The sequence below is a fragment of the Falco peregrinus genome, unplaced genomic scaffold, assembly GCF_023634155.1.
Source record: "Falco peregrinus isolate bFalPer1 unplaced genomic scaffold, bFalPer1.pri scaffold_51, whole genome shotgun sequence".
In the NCBI taxonomy this organism is placed as follows: domain Eukaryota; kingdom Metazoa; phylum Chordata; class Aves; order Falconiformes; family Falconidae; genus Falco; species Falco peregrinus.
This window is the reverse complement of record NW_026599615.1, coordinates 1,282,294-1,308,742: the sequence shown is the minus strand read 5'-3', so window position 1 is coordinate 1,308,742 and position 26,449 is coordinate 1,282,294. Positions and strand designations below refer to the sequence as shown.

General features: G+C 46.3%; 1 protein-coding gene across 1 annotated transcript; it reads left to right on the top strand.

The window, feature by feature from the left end:
* The first annotated feature begins 1,913 nt into the window (after positions 1-1,913).
* LOC101914168 (heat shock factor protein 5) lies at positions 1,914-26,075 on the top strand. Its single transcript, XM_055793516.1, has 7 exons — positions 1,914-1,957; positions 2,410-3,020; positions 5,773-6,147; positions 9,367-9,464; positions 14,467-14,985; positions 19,672-19,831; positions 25,752-26,075. The coding sequence occupies exons 1-7, from the start codon at positions 1,914-1,916 to the stop codon at positions 25,931-25,933; spliced, it is 1,989 nt and encodes a 662-aa protein (XP_055649491.1). The 3' UTR covers positions 25,934-26,075.
* The last annotated feature ends 374 nt before the right edge of the window (positions 26,076-26,449 follow it).

Here is a 26,449-nt window from a genome sequence, read left to right as displayed (position 1 = left end):
GTAGGCCATTAATTCCTTGGGTAAAGCAGCATCCTTCTGTGGTGCTGGATTTCAGCTTTGATGACAACATTGACAAAATTTCTGCTTCTGGTTTAATTTGAAGTGTGAAACACTGTTAGCAACCCCACCCAAACATCATTTTCCTCACTTCAGCTATGCAGAAGAGCAGAGGGATATTACTTTCAGTTTAAAAAGAGGAACAGTTTCCCATCAGTTTATTCAATTTTGCCCCCTTTCTGGAACTTACTGCGCTTTTACTTGCCTTGGTGGTTAGGGGCTGTGCTGTAAACCAAAGCAATAAGGACGACTTTAGTTAAGGAAGAGGTTTGGGTTTGTACCTTCTTGCTAAGAAATCTTACAACAACTCCAAGATAATGTATTTGAGGTCACGAAACACACAGGTGCTCAGTCTTCTCACTACTGCCTTGCTTTGAGGGCAGCCAAGACAGAGGAATGTCATTTTCTTCCGCCACTGCTGGTGACCTGTAGGCAAGATGCAAGCAGAGAGAGAGATCACCGCACTCTTCCTTCCCCGGCTCCCTGCTCTTCTTTGCCTGTTGGTTCGTAGCAGATTCCTGTTCTGCAGCGGTAAGGATGGTTCTGCTGGTTCCTGCAGTCTGCCTGCAGTCACAGCTGGCAGCACAAGGCTGAGGAGAGGGCAGATCTGCACCAGTGCAGCTCAGGCACCGCCTCAGAGCTGTGCCAGCGCTCAGTGCAAGCACTCGCAGTGACAAAGGTGCCGCTTTAAGAGTTCTAGTCTTTGTGAATGTAGCTAATCTTGTTCTTTTTTCCTCTCTCTTTTCTTCACACGCACGCACCCCCCAACACCCTCCCTTAGCCAAGTAACATTATGGAACCCAACACATCCTGTGGCAATCAGTTCCCCGGTTTCCCTGTGATTTGATTTCTCCTATTTGAAATCCTCCATTAGCACGACGCTTGCCTCCTTTACACTAACTACAACTTTACTACCTATCTTTTTATACAATAACCGCCCCTCTGAAGATTCCTTCTTCAGTATTTCCTTCCGCTGAAGCTAGTTCTTACCCTCGCTGCTGATTTTCTCTGCCCCATTTTAACTCCACCTGATCTGTTCTGGCATGGGGATCAGAGCTGCACAGGTCTGGGCTGGGTTTAGGGCAAATGTGACACAATTCCCGATTTGTTCCGCGTTCCTCTGCACTCTTTATAAATTTGCTTTTCCTTTTGTGAACTGCCAGAGGTTTTTAAGCCGACACTTTGCAACACCTGCTCTGCCGGCTGCATTCCTCCCGGCGGGGTACGCGCCAGCCGGGGGTGCCCCCGGCACACGGAGCAGCTCCCCAGCCCCCGCCACCCGCGCCCCCGTCCGTCCCCTCCGTCCCGCCGCCCGCACCCCGCGACAGCGCAGCGGCCCGGGCAGGCCCGGCTGCTCAGCAGAACCCGCCCCCGCCCCGCCCCGCCCCTCCCGAGATCGCCCCGCCCCTCCCGAGACCGCCCCTCCCCTCCCGAGATCGCCCCGCCCCTGCCGAGACCGCCCCTCCCTGGGATGCGAGGTGTCACGTGGCCCTGCGGCCCCGCCCCCTTTCCCGCGCGCGGTCCCGGTGCGGCGGGCAGCCATGGCGGGGCGCGGGGCTGCGGAACGCGTGCTCCCCGCTCTGCCCCGCCTGCAGCCGCTTTCCACGGCCCGGCGCCCACCCGCGCCGTGGTTCAAGGACCTCCAGGCTGCCGCCGGGACGGCTCCGGGCTGGCGGCGGGGCCGCCCCGAGCGGCAGCTTTCGGCCCCGGGCCTCAGCCGCCCGGTCGCTCACGGAAGCTACGGGAGATGCTGGTGGGAGCGGAGCTGAGGGGCCGGCGGGGTGAGGGGACCGGCGGGGCGGAGGGGGTGGCCGAGGGGACCGGCGGGGCCGAGGGGGATGGGGAGGCTGAGGGACATGGCCCGGCTGAGGGGACTTGGGGAGCTGAATGGACGGGGGAGGTGAGGGGGAGCTGAGGGGGGTGGCGGGGCTGAGGGGGGTGGCGGGGCTGAGGGGGGTGGCGGGGCTGAGGGGGAGCTGAGGGGGGTGGCGGGGCTGAGGGGGGTGGCGGGGCTGAGGGGGATCTGAGGGGGATGGCGGGGCTGAGGGGGGTGGCGGGGCTGAGGGGGAGCTGAGGGGGGTGGCGGGGCTGAGGGGGGTGGCGGGGCTGAGGGGGAGCTGAGGGGGGTGGCGGGGCTGAGGGGGGTGGCGGAGCTGAGGGGGGTGGCGGGGCTGAGGGGGGTGGCGGGGCTGAGGGGGGTGGCGGGGCTGAGGGGGAGCTGAGGGGTTGGCCGGGCTGAGGGGATGGCGGGGCTGAGGGGGGGCCGGGCTGCGGCCGTGCCGTGCCGAGGGACCGGGGCGCTGCGCGGACCAGCGCCGCGGCGGGGCTGAGGGCCGGGGGCCGCGGGGGAAGCGGAGGAGCGGGGCGGCGGTTGAGCGCGGCGTTGGTGCCACCTACCGGCACGGACGCGTCGCAGCAGCCCGGCCCCGTCAGTGCCGACACCTTCCCCGCCAGGCTGCGGCGGCTGGTCAACAGCCCGCGCTGCCGCTCCGTTCGCTGGGGCGCCTCCGGCCGGGGGCTGGTCATCAACCAGCCGCGCTGTGAGTGCGAGCTGCTGGGCGCCGGGCCGGCCGTCGCCGCGCAGCCGGGTGGCCGTGGGGCAGCGGCAGCCGCCGGTTTCTTCAAGACCACGAACTTCAGCAGCTTCATGCGACAGCTCGGTCTCTATGGCTTCCGCAAGGTGGGGGTGTTGCCGGGGAGCAGTGTGCTGGGGCCGGGCCCAGAGGGTGGACAAGGCAACGGTGGCAACGGCACCGGGCCCCTGCATCGCTTCCGCAGCCCCCACTTTCGCCGCGACCGCCCCGACCTCCTCGTCCACCTGAAGCGCCTGACGAAAGGCAACAAGGCGAAGATGGCAGCGGGCCTGGATGTGACCAGCCGCCCACCCAACCGCTTCCAGCGCTTGCTTGGCACGCCACTGAACGGGCAGCCGCTGCCTCCGCCCTCGACGCTCAGCAGGCCTGGTGAGTCGGAGTGGGCCGTGTGGGGCCTTGGTGGGTTTTTGAGAAGCGCTGGGTGGCATGGGATTTGAAAATCAGCACTCCCCTGAGGGAGAAGGGTTACCTGTCCTTGCCGGTGGCATCTCAGTTCAGCTGGTGTAGGGAAGCTGTTGTTGTTTATGCAGGTAGATCTGCTGCCAGTAAGCATGAGTAGCATGGTTCACATGTATTTCAGGCTGCCTGTAGACTACAGTACAGTCTCCATTGCGTACTACACTAAGAACACCCTTGCTCGATCTCTGGAGCTGGCACAGCTCTACCAGATGAACGTTACTGCTTCTTGCCCGTCAGTAAGGATGCCCATCAGTAGGGGTGCTTAATAAGCTGTCATTAAATGTGTGTGAAAGTGAGTCATGTGAAGTGATAACTAGAGCATCCTGTTAGTTTTGTGCAAAGGAGACAAGACCTGGTAGTAAGATTTTTGTCAGTTGTCTCCTGAAAAAGAATTCACAAGCTACGTAGTTTTTAAAATGGATTGAATGAGTAGGTGAGAGCTAATGAGAAAATAATACTGCTGAAAAGCCCTAGAACGTGTTTTCTTTCTTTCTAACCCTCTTTGAGAGGATCTGAGTTTTCCCAAGACAAGTGTGAGCCCTCAGGATTATTCCACACATTTTGTATCGGCCCTAAAGCTTTGTAGTTGGTGCTGTGTAAGGCAGATGTGAATATCTTGCTTTGCAGTGCTCTTGGGCTGCTGCCAGAAGAGCACTCCGGCTTCCCATTCCCTTGGTGGCATGTTAACTGTCATCTTCCTTGCAGCTGATACAGCAACGTGTTGGTTCAGCGCAACGATCGGAGAAGACTTTAACAGCCTTTTTGTGGCTGGCTCTTGGACCCGGGTGATGCACCCCATGGGTGCAGAGCTGTAAGGCGCGGTGTAGGAGGAGCGGCAGGACTGTGCGAGCAGGAGAAGGGGAGAAGCAGTTGACGGTACTGCTCTCTGCAGCACCGGCTGGCATTTAGAGCAGAGTAGGGTATCACCATGCTCTTGGTTACTGTGTCAGGGTAGGAACTTCATCTAATTCAAGTGGTGTTTTCCGTGATGTGTGTGGAACTGCACGTGCAATACCAAGACGACAAAATGAAGCATCGGAGAAGGGATGGAACTTATTTCAGTAGGGAGGCTAGGAAGCATTTAAATTAATGATTTGATGTTAACCTTGTTAAGGCTAAGGTGAGTCATAGCAGACTTCAGTGACATGTGGTTTGTCTGATGTAATGCAGACCATTGGTAAAGGAAATTATGAGAAAGAGATGACCTGTTCATTTTTTGTCCTCTGTTTTGATGGCTGCAGTTTCAGAGTTTTTGCTCTAGGAGTCTCATTTTCTAGAAAGACAGAACAAGGAAAACACTGGGGTTTCTATGCAGTCAAGTTCTGACAGGCTGACAATGCACTGTGCGCTCTGTACTGACTGTTTAGGGGCACGTCTGTTCCCAGTGTCTTGCAGGGTGTAACGCTCTGTTAAACATTCAGGAGCAATTCCTGGACAGCAACGGGAGGTGGGTAACTTGGCATCCTGTCGTGTCTTGTTTACGTGTTAGAACTAGATAATCTTCACGTCCCTATCCAAAGGTAAAATATAAACAAAAGAATTTTCATACCCCTGTTCCTTCTCTGTTTATAAATGGTGAAAGTACTGAACAGGGAATAAACGGTCCTATACATTAAGTCTTAGCAAATCTTCAGGGTCAGCTGGTATTTATTTAGTGATTCTTAATGGTTAAATGTGAACTTGCAGAATAATGACTGTATGTTACTGATTTCTTGAATTAGTTTTCATCAGAGGAGTGCAAGAGGTAAATGTGAGGCTATTTTTAAAAAAAGTCCTTTTGAGTGAGAATTGGAAACTACAGGTCTGAGAAAGCCTGGCTTCTAGATCAACCCTATTGACGTGAACCATCCTGAAACTCGTAATTCTCATGGCTAAATGCAGTCCTGCAGGGGAGTCACAAATGCAGTAGTTCTTGCAGAAATCAATGAGCACAGGCGTTTGCAGTGTTACTGTCAGTGTTTCCACAAAGTCACCGAAACAGAAATTGAGCTGTCATGGTATAAAAGCAAATGCCATTTCATGAAACAGTAACTGTCCGAGAGAGGAAACTATAAAATAATAGAGAAGAATAAAAGGACTCTCTAGGAAATAACAAAATGGCAAAGTCTGGGATATTTTAGTCTGCACTGAACTAGTTGAGCTGACTGAGAAAAAAATGGCTTTGAAATTTTTTTCTTGACCAAATAAATGACTTGTCATAAAGTACTTGCAAAGTCCTTTGGAGGATTTTGACATTGCCCTTCCCTTAGCTGTTTGTGAGCTGTCAGTAGTGGAGTTTGGTCAAATCTTGCTTTATGATGTCCCTTTTTTAAAATGTATTGTCTGATTTAACACACTGTACTTTCAAAATTGCTTTTGTTTGGTAAGTTACTACACATTTTGATTTATAGCACGTTTCTAAATATGGGTAACTCGTTACTGCCAGTTGAAGGAGATTGAATGCTACGCAGACACCTGTGTTGGCGCTTCACTCGTGTGCCACACAGCAGTTAGTGCATGCTCGGGTCTAAGAGTACAGTCTCCTTTCTGGGTTAAGTACGCTGGAGCAAAGGTAGTCTTCCCAAATAACGTTGTAGAGCCTTGGCTCCTCATATTGCCTTTCTTTGCCTGTGAAAACTCCTTTCCTTAACACTTGTTTCGCTTTATTTTGTACCCACTGCAGGACTGCTGACTGGAGGACAGTTTCATCAACTTTACGGTCAAGGTGTTTTCTCTCCTTACTCCTACATGGCAACCTCGTGCCAAGCCCCCAGCACTTCACCGGCACAAAGATTAGGTCCGACTCCAGTCCCTTCCACTTGGATCCAGCAGGGACCACTTGGGTTGCTGCCAGGGCAAGGGGCTTCCCCAGCTTTTCCAGATAAAGGGGCTGCCTTTCCGGTACTCCAGACGCTTCCAACGGGAGCCACGTACACACTCCAGCCTGCGGCTTCTCTTCCGCCACTTCAGCAAGGGACTCAAAGCGTTGCCGCATCCATTGCAAATTGCAGCAGCTCTGCATCTTCAGTGCCGTACTCACAAGCCTGCTATCCAACAGGTAGGAAAAAATTTTCTGCATTTGCTTTTCAAAAACAGATTTTAAAGTGAGACTTTCAAATATTTTTCTACAATACTCTGCCATGCGTATATCTCAAGTGAGAATTAGAAAGTGTCAAGTCTAAAAGGAAGATGGACCTAAAGCAAAAGGAGTTTCTGTTTGGTATTCGTGTCCTTCCTCCAGATTTTGCGTGTCCCCTGGTGATTTTCTGGATAGCCTTTCTGTTGAGGTGAAAGGCCGAGGAGAAGAACATTTGTCCAATACTAGTCGGTGTGAGGCTAACTTTCATTTTTGTTTTTTTTTAATTAAGCAAAACTTGGACAATGATATTAAAGCACTGAGACCTTGTTAAGAAGTAGTATCCTAGGCCTTGGTCTCATGTTTTTCCAGGTTAAGGTTTTAAACTCAAAGATTAGTCAAAAGTATTGTGCAGAACAGGGGTCCTCAAACTTTCTAAACAGGGGGCCGGCGCGCAGATTAGATGGCAGGAAGTCATCTGCGTCTGCTTGGTTTCCCCCTCCAACCCCCGGCGGGGCTGGGGGTGGTGTGGGGGTTCTGTAAATACGGGGGGCGGTTTGAGGACCCTGGGGGGCCATATCCGGCCCGTGGGCCGTAGTTTGAGGACTCCTGGTGTAGAATATTTCATTCTGCTCGTACTATTTTTGTATCTGATTTTTTTTTCTTGCTTAGCTTCTTTATGTTGTATTTTTTTATGCACTGAAGACTAGAAAGTACAATAGTCTTGGCTCCTTTCTTTTTTCTAAATTATTTCTGCCACAATTGTCAGTCTCACTTAATCACTCAATTACAAAATAAATCAGTCTCACTTCAGTGTTTTTATTCCTCAGAAGAGGAGTTGAAGCAAATTACTGTTCTTTTCCTTGCCCTTACCTTGAATGGGAAAAATCACATGACAGGGTATTTTCTGGGGAGTGGTGGTGTATTTGTTGTGGGTTTGTGGTGTTTTTTTTAATTTCCCTAAAACTTCGGAAATTCAGAACAGTGACTCTTGCCTTGAACAAACTAAAGCTCAGTTATTATTCTTTCCTTCTGCCTGCTCCTCCTTTGGCAGCCGCGCCTTCACAAAGACAGCTAGCTATCCCTGTTTAGAAATCCTACACAGTGAAATCATTACATCTTTTGTGCATCTCTTCTGAGACCTCTGCTGAGAACATTTCAGACAATAATCAACAGTTCCCATAACGTCATTTTTGTCAAGGAAGGGTTCTGAGGAGCTGGGCATTTCTTGTAGACACACTTGAATGTTTAAGAGACAGGCAACTTCTGCCACGTGCTCCTTATGCAAAGATTTCTGTGGTGGCCAGAGTGTGGAGCCTGCCTTACCAGCTGCTAACTATTAAGTCTTCTCCCTGGAGCAGGTGTCCTGAGAATCACAGAATGGTTTGGGTTGGAAGGGACCTTAAAGATCAGCAAGTTCCCACCCCCCTCCGTGGGCAGGGACACCTTCTATTAGACCAGGTAGCTCCAAGCCTCATCCAGAATACTTGCTTCATTAAGGTGGGAGGTGGTCCCCGCTTTGCGTTTCTGTTGGTTACAGAGCATAGGCTGAAACTCATCATGATGAATTGTAGTTTCTCTGTCTCAGCTAAGGCCCCAGCCCTCTCCCGTAGTCAAGGGAAGGAAAGGGGCGTCTCAGGTGCGATTTCACGTAGCTCAGTTTAGAGTTTGTCTTGGGTAAGATTACTGGTGTCCTGGAAGTGCCTGTTTTGAAGTACTGCCTGTAGGGGAGCTGAGGGAGACCAGCGTAGATTTAGACATGAATATGGAGATCTCTCTCACTGGATGACGCTCCTTTTCCTTTAAGTTTAAAGGATAACTTGGCTATGTTGCTCAGGTAGAATCTTCTGGGGTGGGAGGTGGGTGTGAGAACACAGTGAAAACATACCAAATTTTGCAAGGTGTAATCAAAACTAAAATACAGAAACTTAGGGAATCTGAGGCGTTTGAAACCTCCAGTGAATTAATTAGCGTTTCTGAGAGTGTAAGTGACATTTCAGTGGAGTATGATAAATCTTCTAATTTTCACTGTCACTCTAGGACTGTCTCAGCGGTTTTACTTCTGTGCCTGTGTATCTCTTAATCTCTCCGCTATCCTTTCTTCTATATATTCTAACATACAGAATGCTGAAAGCGTGTTTCGTCATATGTCCACATGAAAAACTCTGGTTTCCTTCATCATGAGAGCACAGCAGCAAGATTAGTTTGTTTGGAAAGTGATAGTTAACCTTAAGATACGTATTTAGTAAGTGAGAGAACTAAAGAATGTATGTTCAATCTTATTCTTGACTCTATTCATTTCACTTTTGAAGTCCCATTAAATGAAATCAAAGTAGAACTTTGTCAAAAGATTTCATTTTGTGTGTATTCAAACTTGTTTGTTAACTTCCGTGACAAAAAGATTTCCCTCGTTTTTCATTATGATTCTTATTGAAAGGTCAGTAACATAAAATATGCTCATCTAAGTCTTTTTTTCCCCACTAGCCTTAGACCATAATTAGTTTAAGGATTTAGTTCTGTTTACTTTCAACTATCTGCCAAACCTTTGACAGCAGTAGAATCGCGTCAATGAAATGCGTTGAAGCTTTATTATCCGAGAGTGTGTAATAATGAAAAATCAGTCGTGGAGACCATGTGAGAAATATTAGTTATTGCTGCCACCTGACAGTGCAAGTCCAGTCGCGCCTTTTGAATGCATCTGTGCCTGTAGGGTTCATTTACATATGAAGACCTTTCTGGTGAGTGGTACTTTAGGAGTAGTCATGATATTCTTCGGAATGATACACTCTCGGTTAAGAGAATTCATTTTCTTTGTAAGTCTTAAAATTCACGTGGTCACAAGTGTGTATGAACACCTAGGCTCAGCTATGTGAATACGCTTTCTGTGCTGTATTGTGACGAGAAACTCAAGCAGCCAAATCAGAGAGGTGATACTAAGACACAAAAGACTCTGATTATGAAGTTTCTGCATGTATGTGTGTGTTACCAATTTTATAATATATGTTTTTAATATATCTATACATATCTTAAATATTTTTAAGATTAAGAAGTTGGTCTTAAAATGACTTGGGAGGTAACAATAAATTTCTGGAATGTTGTTTACTGTGTGATTATTGAAATGTTTAATCGAAGTAAGCAATAGAACTCTGCACACCAGACACAAGTCCCGGCAGTCTGATAGCTGTGTTTGAATTCTTGCAGCCACACCACAGAGCTGTTCAGCAGCAGCCCACACAGATCCTCTGGCTGGCTGTGCTGGTCCTGCTGCTTCAGCGTGCACCCACGACAGCTTTGTCCAGGTGAGCGTAGCCTACTGAAAGGAGGTGAAAGCGAAGGAGACTGTATGAATGAACTGCAGGTTTGTACACTTGTGAAATTAAGGATATAAATTTGAAAATTGATCTGCTTGATAAAGTGAAAGTGATGTGGTTTACGAATACCTATTTCAAAGAACCACTGAATGTTAAACGGGTAGTTTTGTAATTCAGGTTAGGTTTCAGGGTAGCAGCATAGTGGGTGTCCTCATCAGTGGAGTGTTTTTGCTTGACTTCACCAGAATCACTTTTAGTTAATGAGCCTGCATTTGTATTGGAAGAATGCTCTTGCCTGGACAAAAAGAGATTCTTTAATATTATGAAAATACTGAGAAGCAGCTCCACTTCTTTGTCCCGGACAGCTTCCTGCAGTCCTGAGTTTGATTTGATGAACGAGAAAAACTAAGGTGACTTTTCGGAATGGGCCCCACCTCAGAGATCTCTTATTAAAGATAACTCCAGTACTTCCTGTAAACGCTTTATGTAATTTTAGTGGAAACTGCACCTTATTTGGAGGGCCTGGCTTATCAGATATCAGAAGATCTGAAGTAAAAATGCAAGAGCTTCCTTTTTTATTACAGCATAACGCATATACTTTTTTCCCCCCTCACAGAGGACAAGCGAAGCAAGTTATGCTTATGTATGTTGAAAAAGGGTTGACCTACCCAAGCTTGATCATCCAGTTTCCTGTCTTGCAAATATCAACCTTTGTCTTTTATTCGTGACTTCTTTCAAAAAATAAGCTTATCCAAGATGGGCAGGTTATGGCCAGGATAACACGTTGGTGTAAGGCTATAAATAGCCAACAGCCAGTCATGCTGTCGATATTGTAGTATTTATTTTTCGCGCAGTGCATCTTTGTCCTCTCACTTTAATTGTGAGCTGCTTTTTTCATCCAGGACATGAGGATCCGTCTGAGCGATGGGCAGTCACAATTAAATAGCTTATCTCGGAAGGCCGAGATCCATGGGATAGTAAATCATTCCAAAGGAGTTGTCAAAGGTGGCGTTGTGGCTAGATTGAAGGATAATATACAGTGTCCAAAGGGTCTAGTAAAAATCAGTTGTTTGGAGAAGCAAGTCCGTGGGCAGTGTGTGGAGTCAGAAGAGCTTTAGGCCACTTGCTAGTGGTTGCTTTGTTTCCTGAAAACCCCCAGCAAAAAGCTGCCGAGCATCTGGGCGGACTGCGGGAAGGCGATCCTCTGCGTGAGAAGGCCAAAGGCGAGCAGTGCCCTGTATCAGTTCCACCAGGTCAGTAACCGGCTGTCTCTGAGCAGGGTAACGCAGCTATCGTACCGCGTGGATCAACGGGACTTCTTGAGATTTCTGAGTCTTAGCATAGCCTAGGTCATTTCTCCTGGAACGTGGTGACAGGCTGTGCAGGTGGTGCAGAAGACAGCAGTTTGCCTGCGGTTCTTGCTGAGCTGTGGGGAATAATCAGTTTGCCTTTTGTGTGTTCTGGGGCATATACTTCCCCAAACGTCTGCTGGGGGATGTGGCAAGCTGCAGTATTGAGCATCCTGCCCTGCTGGTGTATTGATCATCCATCAGTAACCACTTGCACAAATCCTCAAAAGCGGTAAAATTCATCAGCCCTGGCTGACTAAGCATTTTTATTGTTCTTCACAAAAAATTGACCTATTGCATGGTATATTTCCTATCGTTCCACTCAATACCTTCCACCAGTCGCAGGAATTCAGTGCGATGCTGTTGAAGCGTGGTTTGCGGGGCGTTTTAGGCTGTTTGGTCCCGCTGTGTGCTCCTAGATAGGAGTGGCAGAGCCTATATGAAACTGCTGGACCAGTCCCGAAGACAGCGAACCGTATCGGCGCACTAGCAGTCAGCAAGCTGGTTACCAGCCCCGTTTCTGTTGGATCCAGACGGTGCTTTGTGGTCTCAGAAGGAAAAGCTGGCACTCTCGGACAAGGAAGCCTAAACCTTGTGCTGTTCCTTACTGGGTCTTGCAGAGAGCATCGCTTTTAAGTTTAGGAGAGATTAAGACAGGTGGAGTTTCTGGGTCTTGGAGGGCAGCTGCTGGGCTTGTACAGTACGCACCTGAGCTGCTGAAAGTGTTAGGTGCCCCTGCCTGGAACACGGGCAGACCAGGCCGGTAACTAACTGGTTGGTTGGCTGCAGTTTGCTCTCCAGGAAAAGCTACAGAGAATTTCTGCGTGGAATGGCAAGGGGACATAGGTGGTTATACCCAGACACGGTGGCTGATGATGGTGTATCTCACCAGGTTTCTGAAACTGGGGTTTCAGAGGTTTCTATTACACTCTCATCACGGTTGGTTACAAAACAGGGAGCTCAGGTACAACTTCTTACCCATTTTTCATTTGCGTTCTCTTAAGTGGGGTTTGGATTAGTGTGATGAATCAGTATCCTTGGGTAGGAATGAGTCTTTTGAGAGACCTCCTGCTATCTTCTGCAACAGCAGTGCTGGCAGCTCACAACCATTAGCTCAATACTTCCCCGCTGCTTTATCATAGATGTGAACTGAGGCTACATATTGGATTTTTAATTTTTTTTTTCCTGCCCCCACCTCGTTTTGTCTTTTTTTAATAGCAGCCCTGCTGTTTGATTATTGCCATTACCATGGTTATTAAGCTGTCAGTATTTCCTTGTGGATCTGAAGCAAGAGGTAACGGGAAATGGAAGAAATAAACGTGCAAGAAAAAAGAAGAACAACTTTCTGACCTTAAAAGCAGTCCTAAGTAGTTTGCTTTTATTTGTAATAAGGAATGATAATCAGCCATGTTATTTCAAAAAGAAATCAAGTCTGAACTAATTCCGATTGCCCAAGCACTCAAGCCAGATTTGTGTAGTGCTAGCAGTCCCTGAAAAGGTGTGGTTGTGCTTTAATTCCTGCACACGCTACGCTAATCTTATAAGTGAAATGCCCGTCTTCTCTTTCACCACTTCTGCTAAGTTAGACCATTTTTCCTCTTGAGCTTGCATGACCAGCAAGCTATTAGTCTTCCAGGCCCTGACTTCTCAATCTTTTATCGGTTTTCCTTGTTTTGTTGCTGTCTCCCCCCATCCTTCTCCAGGTGAACTAAAAGGATTTAAATTGTACCTTTGCGTGGCCCCTTTCTCCTGTTGGAAATACATACGAGATCCTGTAGTGCATCCAAGAGGACAATATGTGCTGTAACAGCTTCAAGCTGAGGTCCCTTAAGAAGAGGCAGAAAAAGCTTCAGTATGGGTAGGTTGGTTCATTGGTTTTTGGCAGGGATGATCTTATTCCTGGACGGTTTGGTAACCCAGATCTTACTTAAAATCCTGACTACTTATGACAGTAAACAAGCAATGCAACAGAAATGAAACACCTTGTTAACATTTTAAAAAAATAGAACTGAAAAAAAAAAATCAAATGAGAGGAATAGTGTTTGAACCTATCTCATAAAAACATAAAGGTGGCTTAGCCTTTACTTAGCTTAACTTAACTTAAATTTCTCAAATTCCAGGTTTTATTTCCCCCTCCATTTCCCCCCACCCTCCACAGTTTGTGGCTATCTACAAACTGGCACATCTACACGAATCCACACCAGGACTTGCCTTCACACACCCAGGAGACAGGATCTCATCTCTTTGTGGTATCTCCATCAGGGAGAGACCAAGTCCTTCACTGGCATTTGATCTGATACGGCTTTCCTAGTAGGTGATCCTGCAGCTTCCTGTTCTCTAATTTACTCGTCTCTGGAAGTAGCTTTTCATTAACCATGACCTCAGCTAGAAGGTCTAAGGATAGTCAGGCACTAAGGACTACTCCTTCATACTGGATCTCTTCCAAAAGAAGGCTGTATTTTAAATAGACCTGAGTTTCTGTTCAACATCATTGTATGACTTGTATTTGTCAGAAGAAATGACCCTTCTAGTGTCCTTTGACAGAGTCACCTCCGGAAGAAGTAGCAGTACAGACACTGGCTGTTAAAATGCCATCTATCATTTCACTTGGGTAGGACTTGCTGCTTTGGAAAAACTCTTTAATTGTCTTCATTCTGTTTTAAAGGTTACTCGATATATATGAATGCTACTAAAAAAATCATCACTGGATTGCTGATTGTGTCCTGTCATCCTGTGATGTCATTACAGTGAAAAATTTTAGTACTGTTCAGACCTGATCTGTGATGGCAAAGGCAGTCTCTGTAGGTTCTACAAGAAGTGTTTCTGACCTGAAATTCTGTCGGGTTTTTATGCAGATCGATGCAGACTTCAAGTTGTGCCTCTGTGGGACCCTGTCATGACCGGAGAGTCCAGATGTGAGGCTGTGACAGGCAGGGCAGTTTTACAGTATTTGCTGTCATCGGTATTTGAACTCCCACTCTTCCTGGGACTGGGGCATCCCTGGGGGGCACCCCTTGTGTAGATGGGCCTATATAGGGACAATCACTTGAGGAGGAAAATGGTATTATTGGTTAAGAAGCGGTGAGTTCCTCAAGTTGTGTTGTCCATATGCACATTTACAGCATATGGACCTTTTGCTTAAAAATGTTGTGGTTTATACTGATTTTTTTATACAACAGCAACAGGAATGCTTGAGTTTTAGAAGGAACTGAAGGCGGGTGGATTTTCTCTCTCATTTTCTATTATGTATGTGGCACGTGAAGAGGGTGGTTCTGATGTACCCCCACAGGTTCTACTAAGACCAGAAGTCTCTGATTTGAATGCTTGGGTATATTTAACACCTGCGGTGCAAAGGGTGTGCAGACAATGCATCTGCAGGCATACACCAGCTCCTAGTAAGTAACCTTCTCTCCAGGATAGACCATGAATAGTAGAAAGGAAGCGTGCCAAGAGTAAGGTGGTTAATGAAAACCAAGACAAAGCAGTAGCTTTTTTTCTTTTTTCTTCTGGTTAAACTTGCTATTTAACTGAGAATAACGGACAATCTTTCAAGCTTTTGGATAAATGGATAAACAGAATCAATACACATCCTGTCATGGTAATTTTTTATACAAAAGTTCACTGTATTTTGTTTTTTCCAGAATCCTCCAATGCAGTCATCTTACGAAGCTGAACTGATGCCATCTGACTGGCTATGTAATATATCTGAAGAAAACAATAAGGCAGAAGTCGGTCTTGAAGCCATGTTTCAGGTTGCCGCTGAGGTGCATTCATCATGCAAAGCTGAAAAGGTGGGAGTGGCACCTGTAGAGAGCCAGAATTCAATCCTGGAGTTTAATGGAAATCAGGCACCGCCTGTTAATAGTTACGCACCACCTTCAACTGAGGAAAGCCAGCTGGAACGTCTCACTCCTGTAACTTCAGACACGTCGTTTCTGGTGGCAGCAGATGGAGCACTGGATTTGTCTCCATTGCAGCCTTCTGACATTCTTTGTGCTGCCGATACCACTCTGTCTATAGAAGCTGCTGCTGCTGCTAAAATACTACAAGAACTTCTGACCACACAGGAAGCAGGTGAAAAACGGAGCAAAGAACCACATCACCGCGCAGCTGAGCTCTCCCTCATGTTTTTTCAGGAAGAATTGTTCAGTCCAGAGCAGGTAAGGGGTAAGGGGAGGTAAACCAACATCTTTCTTGAGCTAACTATATTTGATAGTAATGCTAGGGCCTGGACCGATAGCTTTTCAATATTCTTGCCTGCTTAAGAACTGAAGGCTTCTTTAATTAAGCTTTTAATGGACAGTGAAGGGTTTGGTTGGTAAAGCAAGATATAAAAAAGAAGACGGAATGAAAAAGTATCCCCTGTTTCCCATGTTAATGAGCATGACGTGTCAGCCTGTTGGCCAAGTTAGGGTGCTCATTTGCATGGGAAACATGCGTAGTGCAGGTGTATTCGTGGTGATGAAGTGGATGCTTTTTTAGGTTGTAACATACCATCTTTAATCTCCAACAAAGAAGAATATTTTGAGAATTGCCACTGGAGGCAGATTTTTGCTTAAATTTAGATAAACGGTTAGATTGTTTCTGGTAAATAGTTGTTAAGTTCTGTTTTCTGTGGAAAGTATAGTTTATTGACATTTGACTGGTATAAAGCATCTTCATTGGCTTATACCTTGTGGTGTACAACAAGTTGTAATGGTACTTCGGTCTACCTGTACCTGGTCTTCCTGGTATGTAAAATTGTAAGTCTCATGAGGAGTGAGGGGCATTCTAGGTGTTACTCTGTTAAGGCAGCAAATGTGTGCTCTGCTTTTTTTTTTTTGTTTTGTTTTGAAAACAAGGTAAGCTCAGGAGATTGACTGCATCTGTTTCTGCTGCATGAGACCTACCTTGCATGTAGGCACTCAATCTCATTTTTGTGTGTGCATTGAAGCTACTGTTTTATTGTTCTGTCGGTAGCTTGATGCCTTCACTGAAGTTTCTAGATCAGGAATCATCAGCTGGCGCAAACCTCCCGTTGTTGCTTTCAGCGTTATAAAGATTAGTCATCTTCCTCTTGGGTATCGTTCTAGAAAGGGCTGTGTATTCTGATCAAGCCTCTGCATAGCTCAAGCCTAGACTAGACCGTTCTGCTCAGTACCGTGTAGGGAAGAGCACATCCCTGTGCTAGTGCATGGAGTTGGCAGCACTCCTTAATTGGTGCCCACTCATTATATTAAGTGTTGACCGCACTTTAAATGTTGTCAGTTTTGAGAATTTTTGAACTGCATTTTTAGAATGGTAGGTTGTCCCTTGTTGAAGGCCTTTGGAGTCCGTGACCTGAACTTCCTTGTCAAGAACTGGGGGAATTAAGCACACGAACCACGTAGTTGTTTGGGAGGGAGGTTTTGTATATTTGTGAGAATCCTGATGTTGGTCCTGGACCGTAACTGGTTAAATAACTGGCCTCATTTTTTGAGCAATTGAAGAGCAATTCAGGGACTGTTCAGCGTTTTGTTTGACAGATTCCCTCTTTCTGTTAGAACTCCTCTTCAACTAGTCTCCTCCTCCCAAACTCGGGAGAGGGAAGGCTAACTTAACACCCTACTTGTCCAGAGCCTGGGGTCATGGCAGGTGCAGAACTCTCCAGAGGAGGCTTCGGTGCCTGTACTCCTCACATCAGGCTCCAGCACAGTTTTCTTCCTCATCCCTGAATCTGGAAGCACTCAGGCTTTCAGCGGCTGTTGGTACCATGTGTTTTAGAGCAAGCTTGTGACAGAATAGTGGGCGTGCACAGAAGACCGCTCTATTCCTCTCTATACAAGCAGAGGGGGAGCAAATTCCTCCACTGTTCGTACAAGAGCATCAGAACAGCTCTGCTGGGTCAGAACAAAGGTTTGTCTTGCCCAGCGTCAAGTCTCAAAACAACAGCTGTAACCTGATGTGTAGGGAAGAGCAAGAACAAGGAGCGCAAACAGAGCAGGGCATTCCTGCTTATACTTTCCAGCTACTTTCAGCCCGAGGACTTGCGATGATGCTGTGTACTTCATCCTGGGTTTCTGCTCTGTGGACTGAAGTCAGCCCTTGAAACCGTCGGTTTTAGCATAAGGGACCCTTTGACCAAGCTGGTACTGTTTTGTTTTCTGTTTCGTTCACAGTATTTCCCAGCATTTAATTACTCTTGTGACCAGCACTGCGCCTTGAACTGTCTTCCTCGTAGAAGTAACAGTTTAGTAGAAACCTGCTTTATTCTGCTTTCCCGATTTCCTAAAAGACAGCAAATTAAAGAGCAGCTCTTTACATGAAAAGAGTTGGTACATTCAACAGTTCAGATCCAGCGTTGTCCTCTTAGCCTCAGTGAATTTCTGTCCTAGACTTTTAGAGGCTTTGGCCTTCAATGGGCATCTCTTATTCCACTCCTACTCCTAAGAAATGTTTTATTTTCTTCTTAAAGTGGAAATAGAACATTTCTGTAATGCTTGATCAAGAGGAATTTGCCCCCGATTTCATTCAGTCTCCTTGGCCGCATACCTCTGTGAAGGCTGAAACGCTTGCTTTCTTTGGGGAAGGTGAATCCAGCAAACCCCGTTCATGCGAGTTGCTAATTTTGGTACCTCAGCTTCCCATCATGGTTCCAGCTGGGTATAGGTATAGTCCAGTCAGTGTCTCGTAAGTCGTGTAAGTAGTGAGATGCAGCAGTTTTGGCGTTTTTCAGTAACTGAAGTGAAAAGGCAAAACTTTCACGTCTGTCAGCTTTGGTAGCTTTGATTCTCCGCCAAACAATGTTTTGGACTCTGAAGTTGCAGAAGTATTAGACCTGAGTGGAGGGTCTGTCCACAGGTGCGGTGAATCCATGGTCAGAAACATGTTCGCTTAAAAGACCAAACAAAAAAAAAGGGATAGCTTGGGAACCAGACTTGTGTGGGCTAGGCTGATGCTGTTAGGCTGAAAATGGTATTACTACCTATTACATTAGATTACTGAAGAGTTGGTGTGTAAGAGTCTATAAACACAGTGATAAAAAGAAATCTGAAAGGGGTGCTGTGCAGTATGACTGCTCTTCAGTTTCCACACACGCAGCTGTAAGGGTTAAAATTGGACACAGCGTTGGAAGTACAGGTTCACCAGTGAGGGGGAATGAAATTTCCTCAGTTTGCTGGCCACGCTCGTCCCGGTGTAGCCCAAGGTGTCGTTAGCCTTGCTGGGCACTGCAGCATCCCCACGTCCTTTGCAGAACTGCTAGTTAGAGTGTCTAGACTACTTTCACCACGTAGGCTAGTAACAGTTTCTTAATAACGGTGATCCCAATATGCATGTTATTTGTTTTTTCTTTATCAAACACTGCAATTTGGTTTCTACATCCCCTGCCTGGTATTGCTTTTCATTAGTCCCTTCTTTTTAAATAATGAAGTTTGCAGAACTGTTTCTAGAGCAGTTGTCCGGTGGAATATCCGGTTTAGAATGCTTACCTGAGAAATCTTCCCTTCTCTCACTACTTGATGAAGGCTGCTCACTGATTTTTCTAGAACTTGCTATTATGGAAATGTCACCAGGAATAGAGAAGTCATCATCACTCGTGAGACTTGGATTCTAGCTGGTGAAGGTAGTGACCTACAGCCTGCCTGCCGCCTTTGTTTTTGTGCCTGGGAAGGAGTTGTGGTTCAGACATCAGACAAAAGGCACTGCTAGCCACGTGTTTTTCATGTGGCCTTGTTAACAGTACTAAAGCAATACATCCAGACAGCACATTTCAAAGAGGAAAAAACAAGTCAAATGGGTATCCAGCAAGTGCAGGAGGTGTGTGGGAGGGAACTAGTTCTCCCTGGAGTACTCCATTACTGTATTTGCACAGGCCTTTTTGAATGTAATTATGTATGTGTGTTTCTATTGATACATATACACATAGCCTGTTATATACTCAACATTGAGTAATGACAGACTCAAGGTGGTGAGCGTGATTTTTGGAAAGCCTATCTTATTACCAAGTGTGACCTCTTGTCTTCTGTAAACTCACACATAATGGTTTTCAAAAGCTTTTTTTCCCCTTAATATAAGGAAACATTGCAGGCTCTGAGCAGTCATTCATCTTTAGGTTATTGATGGATAAGATATTTGCAGAAGAGATGACTATTCTAGAACAGGTGATACTGTGAAAATTTTTCTGTCTAAAGGTAGATTCCAGGTGCTTAACTTTGGGCCTGTACTGCCTCAGTGAAATAGAACTTGGTTGTTCGGGCCTTCTTTTTTTTTTTTTTTAGCCACAGGTTTTTGCCACATGATCATGGAAATGTACCAGTTTGCCAAATGGTTGCCTGCAAAATACATGTAGAGCAGCAGCAGAGGGCTCTAAAAAGCAAGCAACACGTTATAACTTAATGTCTTAACGACTGGATGGGGTGGGGTGAGATTCCCAACCAGAAATGTGTGGTTCACGTGTGGTTCTGCATCACACAGCTCTGTCAAGTTGTTTGAGCTAGATCTGTCGTTACTATTACACGTGCTGGTAAGAATGAGTGCACCTGTATTTCTTCTGGCTTATTTCTTCTAGCTAGTTTAATAACTGAGGGAAAAGTTCAGACTGTGGGGACATGTACCCTAACTTTGTGTATTCTAGTTTTCTGATCTCATATTTTGCTTAATATGATGTTTTGTAAGAGGTTGTTTCAATTTAGCAACCTTAATTCTGAGTTAAAAACACTTACTGTGTCAACTGTCTAGGCAGTGTTCACCACCTGTTAGATGCCCTTTTGGAGTGGAGAAGAATAGCTTTTATTTTGTTTTATTGGTTATATATTAGTTTTATTATAAGATAACATTGAGTGATCTTTGGTTTTATTTCTTTTGGTGTTGTGTTGTGTTTTTTTAAGGAGAATAGTAGTGTTAAAAGTGAATCCAGGACATCGGAGACAGAAGAGAGACAATTCACTTCAGGAGCTGAGCCTGTGAACGAATCTGTAGAACAGACAGATTCATCTGTAAAATCTTTCTCCCGGAAAAGACGCAGTTCAGACACAGGCAACTCTCTCGGTAAGAAAGATTCTATGTTTTCTCAGAGATTACGGTGACAGCTACTCTGAAACTAACTATTACAGAAAGGGGAGAGTAGGAGAATTTACTTGTTGTCTGCCGTGTAAGTACCTCATTGTTCCTTCAGTTAAAATATTAAACTGTACAACCTCTTAGTGTACTTACCAACACACTTCAATAGAGACACTTATGCTAATTACTCTGATGTGGGAAAGGGTATAAATTATGTAAGTAAATAAAACTTGGAGTTCTGGGAGTTGTGCCAGAAACCTGGATGTCACAATATTGAGATTAAGTCCATAGACGTGTTCGCTGGAGGGCGACAGTGCTGTGAAGGAGACACTGAGTAATGAGGTAACTATGGAAGTTCCAGGGGCAAAACCCACCAAACTGATGAAGCTAGTGTAGAAGTCTGAACGCTTTGTCTCAGATCACTGAACACATTGTACCAGTCTGGTAGTGTCCTGAAGCACATGAGAAAAACAAGCCGCAGAGTATCTGAGGCTAAAAACTTCACAAATCTAGTAACTGAAGGGAAAACCGAAATGCCCACAGATTAGAGAGACATAAGAGGACACAAAAAGTACTTGGGATCCATTCTAGAGGGGAATTTGGTTCAGCCTGCAAGTCTCTAAGAAGCTGTTTCCCTCACAGCTGTTCATCAAAGAGCCGATGGTGGGGTTTGAAGAGCCGTTGCTCACTTCAAAGGGTGGTTTCTAGATTCCAGATCATGATGCTGGTTAATAGTTCAGCTCATAATGCCCATCAGTTTCAAACATTTAAGTAAGGAATAAAGTCTTTCTGTCAGGAAGCTGAGAAAAAAGGTGGGATGCCACCTTGAAAAAAGACAAGCTTTTGTTTAAAACACAGAATCGAGAGCTCTTGTTCAATTACTTCCTGGTATCACAGATAACTAGCAAACTTCTCAGCTTTCATATCTGAAGCAAAACATTTGCTTAACGTGCCAGTTGTAAAGTTATGTACAGGAACATGTTGGAAAGCGTTCCCATGGGATTGTTCCACAGGGATGAAACACTGTTATGCTAACGCTAATTAGCAACGATTGGCATAGTCTGCTCTCTGGGAAATGTGACGGTCATCCAGGCCTGCATCTCCACTGTTGTACCTTTGGGGCTTGGTGTGCGTGTTAAGGGTAGAGATAGACAGCACACCTGAGCCCAACGTGATCAGGCTCAAGCTAGCCCAAAGTCAGTTGGGTGCGTGATAGAAGCCTCCAAGCTGGCATAGCCTGTCGGCTGCATGTCAGCTGTAAGCCTGAAGCAGGCAGGCTCAAGTGCGAGCTGACTTCTGCTGCTCTGACTCCACCTTTGTCTGTCAGCACCTCCTGTCCTCTGTGCGACTTTGGAAACAACTTCTTTTTTAATCTCTCTGTGCTAAAATGCATCACGATGATTTCCAGGTGTTTCTTGGCAACTTGCCCTCTGAGTGTGATGGAGTCCTCTCTGTTTTCCTGTTTTCCTTTGGGCACTCCTTTGCAAGTTTTCTGAGCCTGCACTTTGATACACGCACCCTGCTGTGAAAAAGGCTCTTCTTCCATCTATTTCAGTAGGCTGGTTTTTTTTTTTTATGTTAACTTTCTTTGTTAATGTCACATTTCTTTAACATCACTTTTCTTTTTACGCGGTGACACCAAGTTGTAGATACCACACAGCGAGAGCCAATATAATGTGGTACATTTCAGTGACTGGGAGCAGCTCTGAGCCCAACCCAAGGTGTTAATCTGTAAAAACGCACCAAGAATCAAACCCGCCTTTGTGGAGAAGGCATTGCTTCCCTCCAAAGAGCTGGACTGGACTTCTTTGCATTTCACAGCTGTTCTGTAGCAAGAAAAGACGAGTGTCCTTTCCCTAAAACAGCGTCCCCAGGGTTTCCCTCCATAGCTGCCAGCCCATCTCTGCAGCACCATAAATCACTGAGATAGGTTATCTGCTTCCTTCAGATGGAAAACCAATGTATTTAACCAGCCTTCTCAGCTAAATTCTAGTTTACCAGTTTTAAGAACATTCTGCCCAGACGAATCAAGATGAAAGGTGTCTCTAGTTCATTGTCCTGTCTCCAACAGTGTCTTCGGCATTTCTGTACCATTAAGCAGAAAAGGCCTCAGTAACCTTCAGTTGATTTTTAGAGTCCCTTTTTGAAGCTGTGCAAACATTTAGCACCCACTGTGGTTTTTGTAAGTTAATGTCATTAATGCAGATTAACTACACAGCGGGTGAAGAACCCTCCTCTTCAACTACTTCTGAGTCCTCCCGGGAGCCAGAGTCTGCTACAAAGGGTGCAGAACTTAACTCGGCGCTAAGATACATCATTGCAAATGATTACAGGCCGTGTCGTCTGTTCCCTTCCCACTCTTTTTCTTGAGAGGCGATGGGTATGGTATGGTGCTCTAGCTCCTGCCGTGTTTATCACACAGAAGTGCAAGGAATAGTTCACCTTCCAGGGACTGCTTTTTTTCAGCCCCAAGCTCGCTCTTAGGACATAGATTTGAAGGTGCTGATGATGCATCTGCCTTTCCCACTACTTTCTAGCTGAGCTCGTCTGTTAAAATGGGAGTTTTGAAATAAATCTGTCCGCTTTTGTTGGCAGCATACACACTTGCAACAGGAGTCCTTTTGGACTTCACAAAGGATTGAGAGGAAGTCTGTACATACTTTGAGTCTCCTTCCCCATCTCCTCTGCATTGTGCTGCACAGGCACACTCAGCTAGTGAGCACAGCTGTACTGGACCTAATATCTGTGGCTTGTGCTTCCTCTTCTAAAAGAGCACGGGAGAAGGACCAGATTCTGATGGGAGGAATTTTTGTTTGCAGCCCGTCTTTCTGGAAATAGGCATCTCGGAATGGAGCAGGGGGAATTTGTTACTTCTGGACTGAAGCATTTAAGCTGATGCTGAGACATTAAGGAAAAAAACTTTCTTTCTCGATGGCTGACCATATCTTTTCTGTGAGTCGTCTAGTCCTGCAAATAATCTGATGACTGTCTCTGACTTTTTTTCTTTTTTATGCTGCAAGGTGCCCTAGACATTTACCACCCACTCCCATGCCGCTGCAGTTGTGTCACTGTGTGTTCTCTCTCATTCCCTCCAAGGTAAATAGATTTCTGGGTGCAATTGCTAAGGGCAAATCTTCATTCAGGCAAGCTCTCCCATGCTGTCATCTGTTCCCTTGAACTGTTTCCTGCACCTTCCAGCCAAAAATATTGTTAATGTTCATTTAGTTTTCCTATCCGGTCACAGTGAGATCTCTTCCTACAAAGGTGTTAAGAGTTAATGTGGGGACAGGCCTGGCCCTGAGCTCTTGAACATCTGTGTGAAGCCCAAAGCGAAGTTGCTCTCGGGAGTCCGAGCGGCAGCTGCTTGCTCCAGCTCAGTTGCCATTACCTTGACGTCATTATATATTCATTGAAGGCATTTCAAATTGCCTGTCCTGGCAGTCTGCTCTTTGGGATGAGTGGGTGTCATACCCTGTGTCTTAACTTGCCATAATTTAGAGGTGCATTGTTACAAGCCCCCTCATTTCTCCATCCCTATGCGTTTTCAAGATGTGTTCCCAACAGTCTGCTTTGGCAGGAGGCAGGTGTCAGAAAGTGCAAAAGTGGTGCCTATTGCAGGAACTTTGTAGTACAGAGAACGAACAGAGGCTGGAAGATGTGAATGTGTTTGTTTAGAGGTTAAATTTCTTGTGGGTGATGTTTGCAGTGGTAGCGCTGTTGTGACTTTATCGGGGTACTTGTTCGCTTTCTTGACCTGCAAGATCTGGCCATACGTGGGAAGTATCTCTGTTTTGCTGTGGATCGAGGTAACTGTCAAAAAGGAGCCTCTTGTCTGTCCTCTCTGTGACGCCATGGGATCCTGGCGCTGGCTGTGGTGTGCTTTGAGGCGATTGTGCCTTTTCTGGGTAAACAAAGGGATATGGCACAAGCAGGTCAGGCCTTTCTGTAGATAGGGCTTATAGTAATTAATGTTTGGCTTTTGGTATCCATGGTGGCAAAGGCATTTCTAAATAATACATACTGAAGAATGGGAGCACTTTTCTTATAATCTGCTTTGGGGTTTTATATTTAAATTTTTGAAAAATTGGAAGAATACCTGTTTCTTTAAACAGTAGGCCTCAGGTGATCAGGTTATAGTCTGACATTGAAAGCATATTTTATAGTACCTGATAGAAATGCAATTGCTCTGTATGCTGCCAAGGGAAACATATCCAAGCACTGATACGTACTCGGTGTTCCCTTTTCTTCCTAGATCTCCATCTGCTGGTGGATGTACCTCGGAAGCAGGGGTGCTTTCTGGAGGACGAAATAAGCGAGTGAGAAGTGGGTGACAAATGTGCAGCAGCTGCCAGCTGGATTCCCCTGTCAGACTCCAGCAGCAGTGGAGCTTTGCCCACAACAGCCACTTTGGATCATTTCAGCTGTGTTTAAAAAAAAAAAAAAAATCAAACCAAAAAACCTCCAACAAAACACCAAAGACTACACACAAAAAAGCCCAAAACAAAACAACAAAAAACCAACAACAAAACCAGCCCCACACCACACTTATTTTTTGCTTTCTTTTTAACTTGGTAGGGTGTTGTTTAGTAGGCCTCTTTCATTACATTTTCTACCTGTCAAGTTATAAAGCACCGAGTGGTCAGAGTAATTAATATGAAGTAATTCCTTAGCTGTTTGTATTCTTTAGATTTGGAAAGTCTGAACTTTACAGGAACCCTTAAACACTTTCTTGAGACACCCTTACTGGGAAGCAAATGGGTTTTAGTGCTCTGTTAGGAATCTGTTTCACTTATTTATTTATCTGTTTAACGTTGTTGGGAGCTGCAGTATGCTCGGCAGAGGTGGTGGTTGGTGCTCTCGCCGTCTTTGCTTGCAGTCGTACCGTGGCCCTTTACTGGGGATCGTGTATGAAACAAAAGCATTGGAAAGTCGCAAGATTCTGGGTCTGAATGGGTCAGAGATTTCAGGAGAGCAGCTAAAGGAAAGATGAGCTAATTTTCTAAGTGATTAACCAGGAAACCTTCTTCCTTCCTGAACCAGCTCTGGTTCACCAGCAAGTGGATGTATGTCACAGCTGCTGATCTTTTACGTTCCTGGGGAATTCTTCTGGTTTAATAATTTCCTTTTGATGCTAATGGTATCTGTAATGATAAGTTATTTATTATTCTAGTACTCTGTTCTAATTATGTCTTGAAAATATTTTTTAAACTTTTAGAGGAAGATTGTACTTATGTTGACAGCAGATCTTAAGTTTTTAATAGCTATACATTTGTGTTCATGTTAAAATACTGTTTGAAGGATAAAGGGGGCACATCCTCTACTTGTGGTGTTCAGGAGATCCATGTGGAAGAGCACCTAAACCATCCATGTAATGGCTTCATGCGTGTTCATACGAGCCAGCCCTGAGCCAAACGCACGAGAAGGGAGCAGAGAAGCTGTCAGGACCGCCTCGGCTTGTGTGGCTCCCAGCTGTGGCCGGGACGTGCTAAGGGAGCACCGGGCAGTAAGATGAACTGAGGCGAAACCTTTCCTTACAGCTTCTGTAATAAGATCTTTCTTAACCAGTAGTAACTTCTGTAATAAGGTGGTTTGTAACAAGATACTACTTTTTTAAAATTAACTTTTGTAATAAGATGTTTTGTAATAAGGTATTTTAAATAAGTAGCACCTTCTGTAATAAAGGTGTTTTTACCGATAGTCTTGTTACCGGGAGCAGGGTGGGATGTGGTTTCCCGTGTGTGCCCTGTTGTACCCCTGCCCAGGCAGGGTGGGCCTCAGGTGATCAGGTTCTAGTCTGCCGTTGGAAGCGTATGTTGTAGTGCCCGACAGAAATGCGGTTGCTCTGTACGCTGCCGAGGGAAACATACCCGGGCCCTGCTGTGTACTCAGCGTTCCCTTTTCTTCCCAGATCTCCGTCTGCTGGTGGACGCCCCTTGGAAGCGGGGGTGCTTTCTGGCGGTGACAGATGTGCAGCAGCTGCCAGCTGGCTTCCCTTGTCAGACGTGTAGCGATGTTGCAAGAAATGGAGCTTTGGCACGGCAACGGGTGTCGCATCGGTGTTCTCTCCGTGTTCTCGATGACCAGGGGTGAGCGTGTCACAGCTGGAAGAAACAGCTGCTTCCTGTTCCAGCGGTTCTCGCTGACACGTGTATCACCCAGCGGCCGCTGCCCGGCGGAGCAGTTCCCAGGCCGGCGGCCGCTCTTCCTTTGTGCCATGTCCCCGTTCCTGCGGGGCGGCTGCAGGGGCGAGCCTGGCTGCGCGGCAGCGAGCCGCCCCGGCCCCTGGCCCTTCTCCGGGACCCGCGGCAGTGGCGGTGGCTCCCAGCGCCGCGCCGGCCCGTGCGTGCCTGCAGCGGTGCTGCCCTTGATGCTGCTGGGGGCTCTGGGCTCTGCTCGCACCTGCCTGCTGCCTGCGCGCTGCGGGGACTGCCTGCTGGCTTTTAACCCTTTGTTATTAGAAATACCGACTCGGGGGTGTGTGTGTGTGTTTTAAAGACAGTGACCAGACATCACCAGACCCACGCAGTTTTCTTAAGCTGCAGGAAATAACTCTGGCCCAGGATTTACAGCCCAGTTTCCACCCGCCCCGGCCCTGGGCTTCCCGGG